The sequence below is a fragment of the Watersipora subatra genome, chromosome 9, assembly GCF_963576615.1.
Source record: "Watersipora subatra chromosome 9, tzWatSuba1.1, whole genome shotgun sequence".
NCBI lineage: Eukaryota > Metazoa > Bryozoa > Gymnolaemata > Cheilostomatida > Watersiporidae > Watersipora > Watersipora subatra.
The window spans coordinates 59058431-59071328 of NC_088716.1; the positions used below are offsets into that span (position 1 = coordinate 59058431).

The 12898-nt window shown below is 34.7% G+C and overlaps 1 protein-coding gene across 1 annotated transcript; it reads right to left on the bottom strand.

Annotated features, from left to right (window-relative positions):
- Positions 1-112: 112 nt before the first annotated feature.
- LOC137404496 (uncharacterized) lies at positions 113-12631 on the bottom strand. The gene is made up of 6 exons (XM_068090720.1): positions 12385-12631; positions 10412-10520; positions 9106-9201; positions 5072-5134; positions 1305-1534; positions 113-794 (listed from the first exon to the last, which is right to left on the bottom strand). Exons 1-6 carry the CDS (start codon positions 12541-12543, stop codon positions 528-530), a joined length of 924 nt encoding a protein of 307 aa, XP_067946821.1. The 5' UTR covers positions 12544-12631; the 3' UTR covers positions 113-527.
- Positions 12632-12898: the final 267 nt, after the last annotated feature.

Here is a 12898-nt window from a genome sequence, read left to right on the forward strand (position 1 = left end):
AAAAACTTGAGCAACCAAAATTGTAGCCCATTGCTCACCCTCACAATAGAACAATCGACAAGTAACTAGTCATATAGTAAGTTGAATAGGTGACAGTTTGCCACAGGAAAAGATCAATCATAAAATATAATCATATGCCTCAGCAGTGTATGATAACATAACTAAATTTAGTTGTGAACTGTTTGAAACTAATACTTTTTACAGGCAGCATAAATTAAACAGTAACTAATATTAATGTTTTCTCCAATGTGTTTAAGGACATTACATGGTGCTATGAAACCTGCTCAAGCAAGATAGATGACCGGTAATCATTTTGTTAATACTTGCTAAACATTTGAGAGACCTAACAATTCCCATGTACATGTACATTAAAATCAGTCATGTCTAACACCTGTCAGGCTGCTACTAGATTAATCTGCTGTCGACCAGAGTACCAGATGAGGTGCAACTAGGCATATGAATAGACTATCTAAAGCTATTATACAAGTAGACAATTCACTATATAACGCTATACATGAGAAGACAACTCACGAAGTAACAGAACACACTACACATGGTACTTCCTTGCTATTTCTTATCGCTCTGCAGCTATTGCTAACACATTCTCCAGTTTTAACTCTGATCATTTCTAAGCTAGGAGAGTGTGAGTAGGCTTCTCCCGCTGCTGGATTTCTGTCCATGCACACATGGTTGACTGTCACTTTGGGTTTTCTGTTGCTTGTGGCTATCATAAGTATGCCATCATATTCTTTCAACCATCCAGAAGGACAGAATCTCCCATTTGGTATCATTATCTGTGGTAAGAGATTACGATGAGAAACATTTTGATAAAACCTTGATACAACAATAAACATCAGCAAACTAAAAGAATGTCATGTAGGAGATCAACAGAAATAAGAAATGATTACATTAATTATCATAGCAATCCAGATTATTTATAGTTTGAGTTAATTTGAAGGACATGTTAGGTCATGGATATCTATGCTTGTTTCTTAAGAGCAGCCATGGCCGAGTGCCTTGCCAGTGCCATGGCCTGCAAACAACAGGTCGGGTTCAGAGATCACCAAAAAAGGTCACTGGTAGCGACATGAATGACATCCAACCTTAACTTGCTCTCTACAACTAGACATGTCTCCAGTCGTCGAGGTTCTCTTGACACTGGACTCAGGCATGTTCAGCCAAGATTGTTGAGCCACTGGTTTTTCAACAAAGCTCTTAAGAAAAACATACACTGCTTACTCTTTACGGCATCATACTCGATATTTGAGGGGTTGCACACTTGCACAACAGTTTCTCATCCTCACCTGTGCTCTCCGTTCAATTAGGCACACAGAGCAGCCAATCTTGTGGTTGCTAGGTACGGAGTTATCCTTTCTATCATAAGTAGCCGCTGCTAGCAATGTATAGGAGATGTTGTTTGGAGTCCTCTGATCAGAATTGAAAAGTCCTGTTATTACTTGATTATTTGGAAGACATTGGAGGTCAGAGCCACTACCCGCCAGTCCTTTAGCAATTCTTGGTCCAGCGATATACCCTTTCAACATTGCGAAAATGTTAAAATTATCATTTGTTTCTTCTTTTAATCTATAACTGACTTTTGTCTTGTATCAACAGCTTCATTAAAAAGTCATTACATCATATTATTAAATAAAAATTATAGTTTTGTGGTAAAGGCAGTCCAACTTTTTATTTAAACAGGTATAGATTGAACATAAACCTGCTGTAAATACTGATTGACTTAAACAGCTAATGCTAGTGAATATCATGTAACTTAGTAGAAATGTAATGCATAGCATATGATGCTCAAAAGACAACTCTCTGTGTGCCTATGAAAAACTAGAAGTATTTGTTTCAGATCTAACAACTACACTACTGGGTCACTGTAGCGGAGGCAGACAGCCAATCTCCAAGTAAATATTACTTATGTATAAGTTCACATGTTGTTGAAAGTTAGTCACATCCTAATCACTTTCATCAAGCATAAAGATAACTCACTTATATTGATTGAACTGAATGAATTCTATTTGGAGCTAAACTTTTATATTTACAATCAGATTCTATTTCTTTTGCCTAACAATGAAATTAATTTCATTCTTTTTTATTAATTTATATATATCTATAAAACTCAGTGTTTGTCATTTGTTTGTGGTTTCTCCAGTTATAGCGGTACAGTTTGAGAAACAAAATTTTCACTCTGCACTGGATTTGAACTCGGAGCCTCCAAGTCCCCAAGCAGATGTTCTGTTCAGTAGACTACATGTCCAACTAACCGTAGCGATTAATATTAGTGCACATCATATTTGTTACACTTGCCAATCTTTAATGCTGATTGGTTAACAGGCTCACTCTTCAGCTAGCACGCTTGAAGAGTATGACAATCTTTTTTTCCCAACGCTGGCTCAAGTTATACTAACGGCTCTTAGTTTAACTAAGAGCCGTTAATATTATTAACTAGCTTAAGTTACTCAAATTCATCGGGTAAAGAAACTTTGCCAATTAAAAATAAATTTTTTATGTAAAAAAATTTTTTACCCAATGCAACCTGGGCATTCATCTAGTATATATATATATATATATATATATATATATATATATATATATATATATATATATATATATATATAGAAAAGATCAAGCACCGAGCTCAGTAAGCACATATGGACCTTAAAAGACCAAGGCATAGAATATAACATCAAGTGGAGCATAGTCAAAAGAGCTACATCATACAACAAGACCACAGGCAGATGCAACCTATGTCTGTATGAGAAATTTTATATTATATACAATCCTAACATTGCTACCTTAAACAAACGCTGCGAACTAGTTTCAACATGTAGACATGCTGGCAAATTCCTTTTAAGCAATTTTAAGACTTAACTTTTAAACTTCTGCATTGTTGAGGCTTTAAATCGTGTTGCTTGCTAATTTTAATCCAACGTATCAGGGGTGTATTTAGGTATTTTAAGACCTACGCTTTTATTTCCATCTATATATAAGTCGTTTTCAGTGCTAACAATTTTATCTGATGATTATTGCATGGCAATATGAAACTATTAGTAATAAAGTTGTTTTAACTTAACTTTAACTTTCATTTTTACTCAATTTTACATCGCTCTATTTTAATATTGAGCACTTTCATGCAAGAGACTGTTCATACTGCATCTACTGTATATATATATATATATATATATATATATATATATATATATATATATATATATATATATATATATATATATATATAATACAAAGATGGAAATAATTTTAGCAACAGTTTATTACTTAAAGTTTCATGATGCAAAATTATGTTAAGTTTACACCAATCGTCAGATAAAAAATTGCATGACACAAACACAGAACCAAGAATACACTAAGAACACCAAAATGAAGAGTTACCTGTATAAATACAAAGATGGAAAATTTTTTTTAGCGATAGTTTATGACTAAAAGTTTCATACTGCATGCAGTAATCATCAGATGCTATTGTGAAGTGCTTGTGTATAATACTTGGTCAAATCAAGTATAAAAGCCTAACTATTAAATTGGCTAATTGGTGAGCTTAGCCTTAGATAAGTAAAATTTGGTGACGTGTCTACAGGATGTTACTATATCACTTCTCTGATTCTGGGTAGCCATGTGAGGTTGGAAAATTATAAAATACTTCTCAGTTAAGCATAGATTGCACTTAGAAACACCATTCTGACAGGCCTTAGCTCTTGTTATTACTTTCCAATCGATACTAAAATCCTTTCCCTCGTCTTTTAATTGCCATATATATCTGCTTAATTCGGTGGTCTTTCTCTTGTCACTAATACCAAAGGATGTTTTGTGGTTGTTGAATCTGTCCTTAAATTGCCTCTATGTTAGTTCGATGTATGTTTGTATGTCCGATGTATGTTAACATACATCGGACATACACGTCTTTCTCTTGTCACTAATACCAAAGGATGTTTTGTGGTTGTTGAATCTGTCCTTAAATTGCCTCTATGTTAGTCCGATGTATGTTTGTATGTCCGATGTATGTTAACATACATCGGACTAACAGAGAGGCAATTTAAGGACAGATTCAACAACCACAAAACATCCTTTGGTATTAGTGACAAGAGAAAGACCACCGAATTAAGCAGATATATATGGCAATTAAAAGACGAGGGAAAGGATTTTAGTATCGATTGGAAAGTAATAACAAGAGCTAAGGCCTGTCAGAATGGTGTTTCTAAGTGCAATCTATGCTTAACTGAGAAGTATTTTATAATTTTCCAACCTCACATGGCTACCCAGAATCAGAGAAGTGATATAGTAACATCCTGTAGACACGTCACCAAATTTTACTTATCTAAGGCTAAGCTCACCAATTAACCAATTTAATAGTTAGGCTTTTATACTTGATTTGACCAAGTATTATACACAAGCACTTCACAATAGCATCTGATGATTACTGCATGCAGTATGAAACTTTTAGTCATAAACTATCGCTAAAAAACATTTTCCATCTTTGTATTTATACAGGTAACTCTTCATTTTGGTGTTCTTAGTGTATTCTTGGTTCTGTGTTTGTGTCATGCGATTTTTTATCTGACGATTGGTGTAAACTTAACATAATTTTGCATCATGAAACTTTAAGTAATAAACTGTTGCTAAAATTATTTCTATCTTTGTATTTATACAGGCTCGGTGGACAACATTGAGCACTATATCAGTGAAGTCTCAACTATTATCTGTATATATATATATATATATCTGACATATATATATATATCTGACATATATATATATCTGACATATATATAGATATATATATGTATGTATATATATATACATTTGATATATTAATTTCATCCCTATCTATGACTGGGCTAAAATTAAAATAAACTCGCTAATTGTTCACCATTCTAAGTATTTAGCTCATAATGCTAAATTGGCAAGAGCAAAGAGCAAGAGCAAACATGAACCAGCTATATGACAAAATATAGTTTATCAGCTTCAAATGCTATCACTACAGGATGTCAACTTGTGAAGTATTCCTAAGCGTGACAATATAACCAAATGGTTAGAGCAACAACGTACTTACCTCGATAAACCTGAGTAGATAATTGTGGGCAGGTCACTCTGCCCCATCTGACATATGTAGTACCTAAAGAAGTTGACAAGGAAATACAATGTTACCGTAATAGTAGAATAAACTTTATTCGCATCATTATGTACATTGAAAGCCTACGCATTTTATTTTCTTGTTTTTTTTTCTCTTTTTCTACTTGATACAAAAACTTTAAAATATTCAGAACCATATTAAAAAACTGTACTATGTTTATGTCTGTATCAGAAGTCTTTAAAATAATTGCGATACATTGTTTAGAAAGAAAACAATAATAGTCAATCCTAAACATTTCATTATTCCGTCATTATTTTTACAAATATAATGCTGATTTTTATAAGGCTATTAAAACTGTAGATTACATAGAACACCGAGTCCATATTAAGTTCAGAACATTAGCATCACATTTTTTTCATCATGTTGAAAGAGCTGCTAGCTGTCATCGCAGCTCTGAGCAGAGGGGCAAAATTACTTTCATCTTTTTTGCCTATAGTATCTCACTACTAGAAAATATTGCTGCTCAAGGTATACTTGACTGCAAATCTACTTAAAACAACACAGAGTTCAATAGAAGTATGAAAAGTTCGATAGAAGTATGAAGAGATCGGTAGAAGTATGAAGAGTTCGATAGAAGTATGAAAAGTTCGATAGAAGTACGAAAAGTTCGATAAAAGTATGAAAAGTTCGATAGAAGTGTAAAGAATTCAATAGAAGTATGAAGAGTTCGATAGAAGTATGAAGAGCTCGATAGAAGTATGGAAAGTTCGATAGAAGTATGAAGAGTTCGATAGAAGTATAAAAAGTTCGATAGAAGTGTAAAGAATTCAATGGAAGTATGAAAAGTTCAATAGAAGTATGAAAAGTTCAATAGAAGTATGAAAAGTTCAATAGAAGTATGAAGAGTTCAATAAAAGTGTAAAGAGATCAATAGAAGTGCAAAGGTTTCTGCACACTTATTCTTGGCAATACAGAACTGGGTCATTTGAATAAACACACCAAAAAGACTTCATTAAAAGGCTCTTTGTTGGTTTAGGCCGTTTGTTTGTATATAAATTAAAGATACAATATTTTTACACAATTTCAAAGATAGACATTACTTATATATAAGTTCACATTGTTGAAAGTTAGTCACATCCTAATCAAGCACTTTCATCAAGCATCAAGATAACTCACTTATAATGATTGAACTGAATGAATTTTATTTGGAGCTAAACATTTATGTCCACTTGTGGTGGATGACGTCCCCTTGCATTTAGCCAAATCAAGCCGATGCATAGCCAAGCAATCCCGAGCCAAACCACAGCCAAGCCAGAGCCGTACCGACTCAAGACCGAGCCGAGCTGGACTGAGCCGAGCTGGACCGAGCCGTGCCGGGTCTAACCAAGCAGAACAAGGACGGTGTTTAGCAGCTACATAAGCCCAAACAATTGCATAGCAGAGCAGAGCTGTTATGGGCCTGTTCATTGCCTGTTACTTGATTCTTTCTCGTACACTTTGATGAACTAAGCAGAAACATATGTATTGTACTCATGCACGAGTCTTGTACTAGTAGAGGAAAGTGAAGGTCGCACAAACCTTTACATACTATCAGAGTCTATTTCTTTTGTCTAGAGCTTTTTTAAATTTTCAGTTCAAAAACAATTAAAAGTTCAAATGGTGTACTATATTAGCCAGCGATAGAAAATAAATATATGAGAACAGGAGATAAAAATCAAGATTCGCATTATCTAGTAGACTGTCTGCTTGATGTAAAACAGCAGTGACATCACCAGAGTGCTTTCCCAGTCTCTTAGAATTTCATCAACCAATGTTCAGTAAGTTTAGGATATAATTTTTTGTCTCGCGTTCAATAGCTTTTACATACCTTTAGGCTCATCGCTGCATAACGTTTGTACTCATATATTTTTAAAGTTGAATAAAACAGAACTTTTTAATTGTTGTTGATACTAGTACACTAGTAGTCCCGTATGCCGTGAGAGACCGTCATGTGTAATAAGTGTGTGCACAGTTACTCTTAGATGTGAAAAGGTGGTCGACTGGTTTGGTGGTAGTACGCTTGGCACCACCGAATGTCTGTGTTGATTTCTCGTGCAGGGCAATTTTTTTCCTAACGCTCTTAGCGTGTCTTTGGACAGACGAGCAGACGGACGAACATGGCAAGTATTATAGTAAAGATTACAACTTACTAAAATATACTCCATGTTAGCAAATTGCAGGTCTGCTAAACATTTTGTTAAATTCTTTATAATACTTACTGCTTTACTATATAGTAGCTATATTTAAACAATTTTTGAAATCATATTTCTACAAAATATTTTCCATTTAATATCATATGAACTTAGATGTGCACCAGTAGGAGTGAATACCAATGCAGTTTATATATTGGGCCTGTATTACTCCTGGAATATATATACCTCTATCGTTCCTAGAATATATACCTCTATCATTCTAGAATATATACATGTATACCTCTATTGTTCCTAAAATATATTGCAGTATATCATTAGTTTGTTATTGCGTCGAGATTGAAATTAAACAAGCATTATTTCAGTCTTAAGATTTATTCGTAAACAACGTTCTCTCGTGTTCCTCGTTGACTTGTTGACTCATTGGTTATTAACCAGCAAATGCGACTGATTTTAACTAGCAATTTAGTTGAAGCATAGATGAAGACCATTTTGTTATTGGCCGTTACAGACCTAAAGAACAACAGTCGTGTGAAACTTGTATATATGGAACGGTTTTTGAGTTTATTCCTTGAAGGTTGACTTGCGACAAAATTCGTATTACAGTTATTTAGTATCACAAAGTTCACTATGTCTTACTCTGCTGTGTTGTAGGAGAAAAATTTGTGGAAATGTGATTACAAGCTGTCAAAAGCTCAAAAACGAATAGTTAATCGCAGCTATCACAAAAACGCTGTAGGTTGGGATCCCTCTCCAAAATGGCTCAAATGGGACGTAGTTGAATACGATGTGCTTCTGTTTACACTTTCATGCAACCTCATTCGTCAAAATATTTTCACAAATAAACTTCACTCATACAATAAAACCATGTCTATTGTCTTTACGCATCTATTTCATCATCATTGTAATGCTGTCACTTTGAGCAGTCATCTCTCAAAACCTAGCCTAAAAATAGTTTAGTTTTTTAACCTTAGCTCAAAGGAGTGCATATAATTATCTGATAAACACAAGGAGCCTGTTGGTAACCTGTGATAGTCAAAAAATGCTGCAGAAATTGTTTGTGCCATTTGGCAGGAAGTATAGGTCACATGATCAGATTACGACTAGATGATTGGATCAAGCTGAAACGAAACTGTAAAGTAGTGAGCATTTATATGTAATAAGGGCTTTTCGGTAGAACCCGAAGCGCTTGTCATAAACTAGTGCTACAGGACTGCTTCAGTTCATGTGATAACATCACATGTCAAAACAATATCCCCCGTTGAGTTGAGTACGTCATCGAAATAAAGGGATTCCAACCAACGGTGTTTTCGTGATGGCTGCGATTAACTGTTCGTTTTTGAACTTTTAAGAGCTTGTAATCACATTTCCACATATTTTGCACCTACAACACAGCAGAGTAAGACACGATGATCCTTTTGACACCAAATTACTGTAATTTGAATTTTGTTGAGAGTCAACCTTTAATAAATAAATAGAGAAACTAGAATTTTTGTAAAATATGAAAACATACTGTAGTGATATGATTGCTGCAAAGATTTTACTGCAATGGTTATCTGACCGATGACACCTCAACCAACTTCGTCAAGTAACCATTGCGATAAAAATCATGCAGCAAACATTTCACTTCTGTGCCTTTTCAAATTTTACAAAATTTCCTAATTTTTTGATTTATTCTTTGTTAAATTTCTCAAAAACACAATAGGTATATTCATTACTAGCTTAATACAAAATATTCTCAATTGTTGCACAATTTATGAACGTTTAACACTTACAATATTTATGCAGTAGTTTGCTGCCACCATGCATGATCATACAACAAACCTGCTATTAGGGTTCGAAATATATCGGAATGAAGAAACTGGCGAGAAACTGGCTCTTCCGTTTGCATGTCAAGAAGGCTGTTATCAAAGAAGTCTCCTGAAAAATAGAAAAATGGAAAATGGTATTTGTCTGTTGGCAGCATTTTTGTAGCATAACAATTTTACACTGTTTAAAAACTATTCAATTATTCTCATATATCATTTTGCTTAAACTAAACTGTGAAAAATATATAATTTTGTTTTAGATACCATAGTACATGTATGTTTTTACAATACGAATATATTCAGAAAACATTTAAAAAAAATTGCAAACTACTGTAAAAAAAATTTCATTGGAAAACTTTTTTCAATTTGAAAACTTTCAAAATTGTCATTGAGTATAAACAGTGAATAAAAATAATGTCTGAACCAGTTCAATGGAATTTAATAAAATCAGTGCATCCCTAATGAGTATCTATGTACTATCCTCATCAGTTTAGTAGAATCAGCACATCTGTAGTAGTTATCTATGTACTACCCTCATCAGTCTGGTCGAACCAGCGCACCTCTATATTGTATCCTAGTTTAATGTAAGCAGCACATCCCTAGCAGTAATCTAAGCACTAATCACTTTAGCAACAATGCGATTTCTGTAGGCTTTTTTGTATAACGGAACACGTTAAAGATATCTATCATCTTTTTCTGGATATCACTTAACAATAACTTGGTTTTTTTATATCTGCTTTGTTATGCTATTGTTGCTTGCAACAAGAATGGTTTTCTCTAGCACCATAATAATCAGTCAGTAAGGACTAGCCAATATTTCATTCTTACACCTGCTAGACATGTCATAGTAACCATCTTGTGTTAGGAATAGAAAACACCCTAATCCTCCCCGATCTGTATTTAGAGTAGTTACAGGCTGGTGCGAGGACCCTCGAGTTGGAAAAGGAAGATTAGCCGTGATTAAGGATTATAGTGTTTATTCGGCGGAATTAGTTTGGAATTTATAGTAATTATAATACAAATTAAACCCCTAGAACATTTTAAGATGACGCTTTATCAGATGTTTGACCTGCTAGCTGGAAGTCTTGCCGTCATCCATCATATTGATTCGCTTAACAATTTATCAGCCGGAAAAGCTGAGCGCCTTTAGATAGTTTGCTGTCTCTGTCTTCTAGATAGTTGCTTGGTTGATTAGCATATTATTCTTACTCTTTGTTGCCAGAAGAAGCAATCTAATGTACGTAAATAGTCTACCACCATAATCAAGTTTTGTTCTTTAGCCTATAACGTGTATCAGGTATTGTTGCAAAGTTAGCGCTTACCAGAGGAAGGGACGCTCCACATAGAGTTGTCAAGAGAAGGTGTACTTTGTATCGGAGGGAATGTGCTGCCTAGCCTGGAAAATACTCTCTTTGACCTCTGCACCCTCTGCTGTAAAAGTCATAGACCGATGAGAGTAGTTGTTCACTCTTGTTCACTCAACTCCAGAGGTCTTGTAAGCTCTCCCAGGTGTACGTTAAGCTCACCAAGTAATAGTCCGGAAAGAAACAAATTGAAAAATATATGTCTGTTTTACGGAGCCTTGCATCGTATTTTTCTAGCAAATAGATTTTAATTTAAATCTTATAGAAATTCACATTTTCTCATTTTTAGTTTATAAATTACAATGCAATTCATAAACAGAACATAAAAACCAACCAAGGTGTTTATAATTTTTATAATTGGTTACAAAGTATAGTATAAGTATAGCTTGAAAATGGGCACGCTTGCTACACGCCCCTCACAATTTACTGGTCATTCCATAATTAGCTTTGCGGAAAAAATAAAGATTGACGCAGTTAGTGCAATCACAGATATGAAGTTGCCGACAAAGAGTGTATAAGACCTTTAATCCATTATTTTCCTCCAATCATTACATTTTCTATCTGTCTCTTTCTCTTCAGGTATAAATTTGACGCATTCCAATGTTTTGAAGGATTGTCTCAGCCAAGGGCATTGGCTATCTGCTATCCAATGTTTTGATGGATTGTCTCAACCAAGGGCATTGGCTATCTGCTAAAATCTCTGCTCAAACCTCACATAAATATAGTGTCACAGTTGATAAAATGTTTACCTGTTCCCTAAAGTTATAACAATATCCGTCAAGCTTTCTTGACTAGCTATACAGCTGCGGGAGTCTTAGCAAACTGATTATGCAGTATTATTGCTACTGTCATACATGAATATATATTGTCGTATAATTTTTAAGATTTAATCTCCAAATGATTTGTTTAGAGGAAGAAAGTTGAACTGTCAAAGATTTAAAAACTAACCGTCAGACAGTATATTACAAAAGAATATGAAGAACGATTATGGTGTACAAGTGGTAAGTAGAGGCTTCCTGTCCGTTTTTTCAGATCTCGAAACAGATTTGACTCAAAACTAGTAAGTTGGCAGTTTCCAGCAAGATTACTCTATGAACTGCCTATTTATGTAGTCTCCATAGACATATATTACTCCCCATCTATATATATAAATCTCAAAGTCTGTAGTTCGGTTTGTCCAGCTATAGCTTTTAAAACATTGTAATAAAGAGCCAGTATCGCAGAGGATTTGATCTTGCAACCTTGCGTTCACCAGGCTAATTCCTTACCAATTTAGCTACACGAGATTAATGGATTTGTTAGGCAACATATGTCGGTATGTGGCTGAAAATACGCTACCGCTCTCCGTTATGGTGCAACGTCATTCTATGTATTAGTAAAAGCCGCAGATAACTAGCTTACTAAATTTAGCCATTGGCAATGTGCCAGGCTAATGGCGAGTGGCAGTGAACTACATTATAAGCTGGCTTGTAATGCCCGTGCAACGCCAGACATTCCGCTAGTAGATATATATAACTCAGGCGAATACTTATGGTTTTATGTTTTTATCCTGAGCATCGTCAAGCTTGTTTTTCCCTTACATTTATTAAAATAGAAATAAATGCCGATTCAACTAACGATTTCATGCAAAGAGTCTTTGCATAAAATCATTAGCTAAATCTTTGCTTGAGACAGAGCTTCATCTATTCTAAAGTTCCTCCTATCTCAGACTATCAACAATTCACGCTTCTTGTTTTTGTTATTATAAAAGTTCTACTGTACATGAATTTTAGACTTTAGAGAGTCTTGTGAAAAGCTTGTTTTTTCAGCTACATTCTTCTTTATACATGTAGCAGTTAACATGCTAGTTGGTTAGGTACCAGTGATTACAACTTCAAGATTTCAGCAGGCTTCAATTTCTTAGCTTGTCACATGCCACCACCTGCACCTACCTGCCTTGCTAATGCATCCTCTAGACTGCGTATTCTTCCATTCATAACGAGCATCATGAAAACTGCAGCGATGAGTAAGCCAGATGCCAGTCCAATACAAACCGTGCCAAGAGCTTGTCTAGCTGCTGATAGCTGACCATTACCTGCTCTCTCTAACATGCTCAGCTCATAGCCAGACAAGCGGGCAGCCGTGTAGAGAAGTCAGTAAACGCTTACTAGCGAAATTGCTCATTCATCTCCATATTAACGGATTATCTCATGATGGTACAGCTGCGAGTACATATACAAGGAAAGCCTCTCCGCAGTCCTTCTCATAAAACTATTAAGCATACATAAATAACACGGCATTGCTATTAATATTGGCGCCACATTAACTTTTTTTTCTCTGTACTTGCTAGTTATAATTTGTACTTCTGCCTGTTCTTACACCCTTTCTGCTTTCGGCTACACATGTGGTATTTTAATGCCAGTCACCCTTTAATCTTTAAATCATTACTGTTCCTTCTTTCATACA

Coding starts and splice junctions, on each gene's coding strand:
- LOC137404496 (XM_068090720.1), bottom strand. CDS start 12,543: ATGTTAGAGAGAGCAGGTAATGGTCAGCTATCAGCAGCTAGACAAGCT. Junction 5,135..9,105: donor ATTTCGAACCCTAATAGCAG/GTTTGTTGTATG, acceptor CAACTTCTTTAG/GTACTACATATGTCAGATGG. Junction 1,535..5,071: donor ATCTACTCAGGTTTATCGAG/GTAAGTACGTTG, acceptor CAATGTTGAAAG/GGTATATCGCTGGACCAAGA.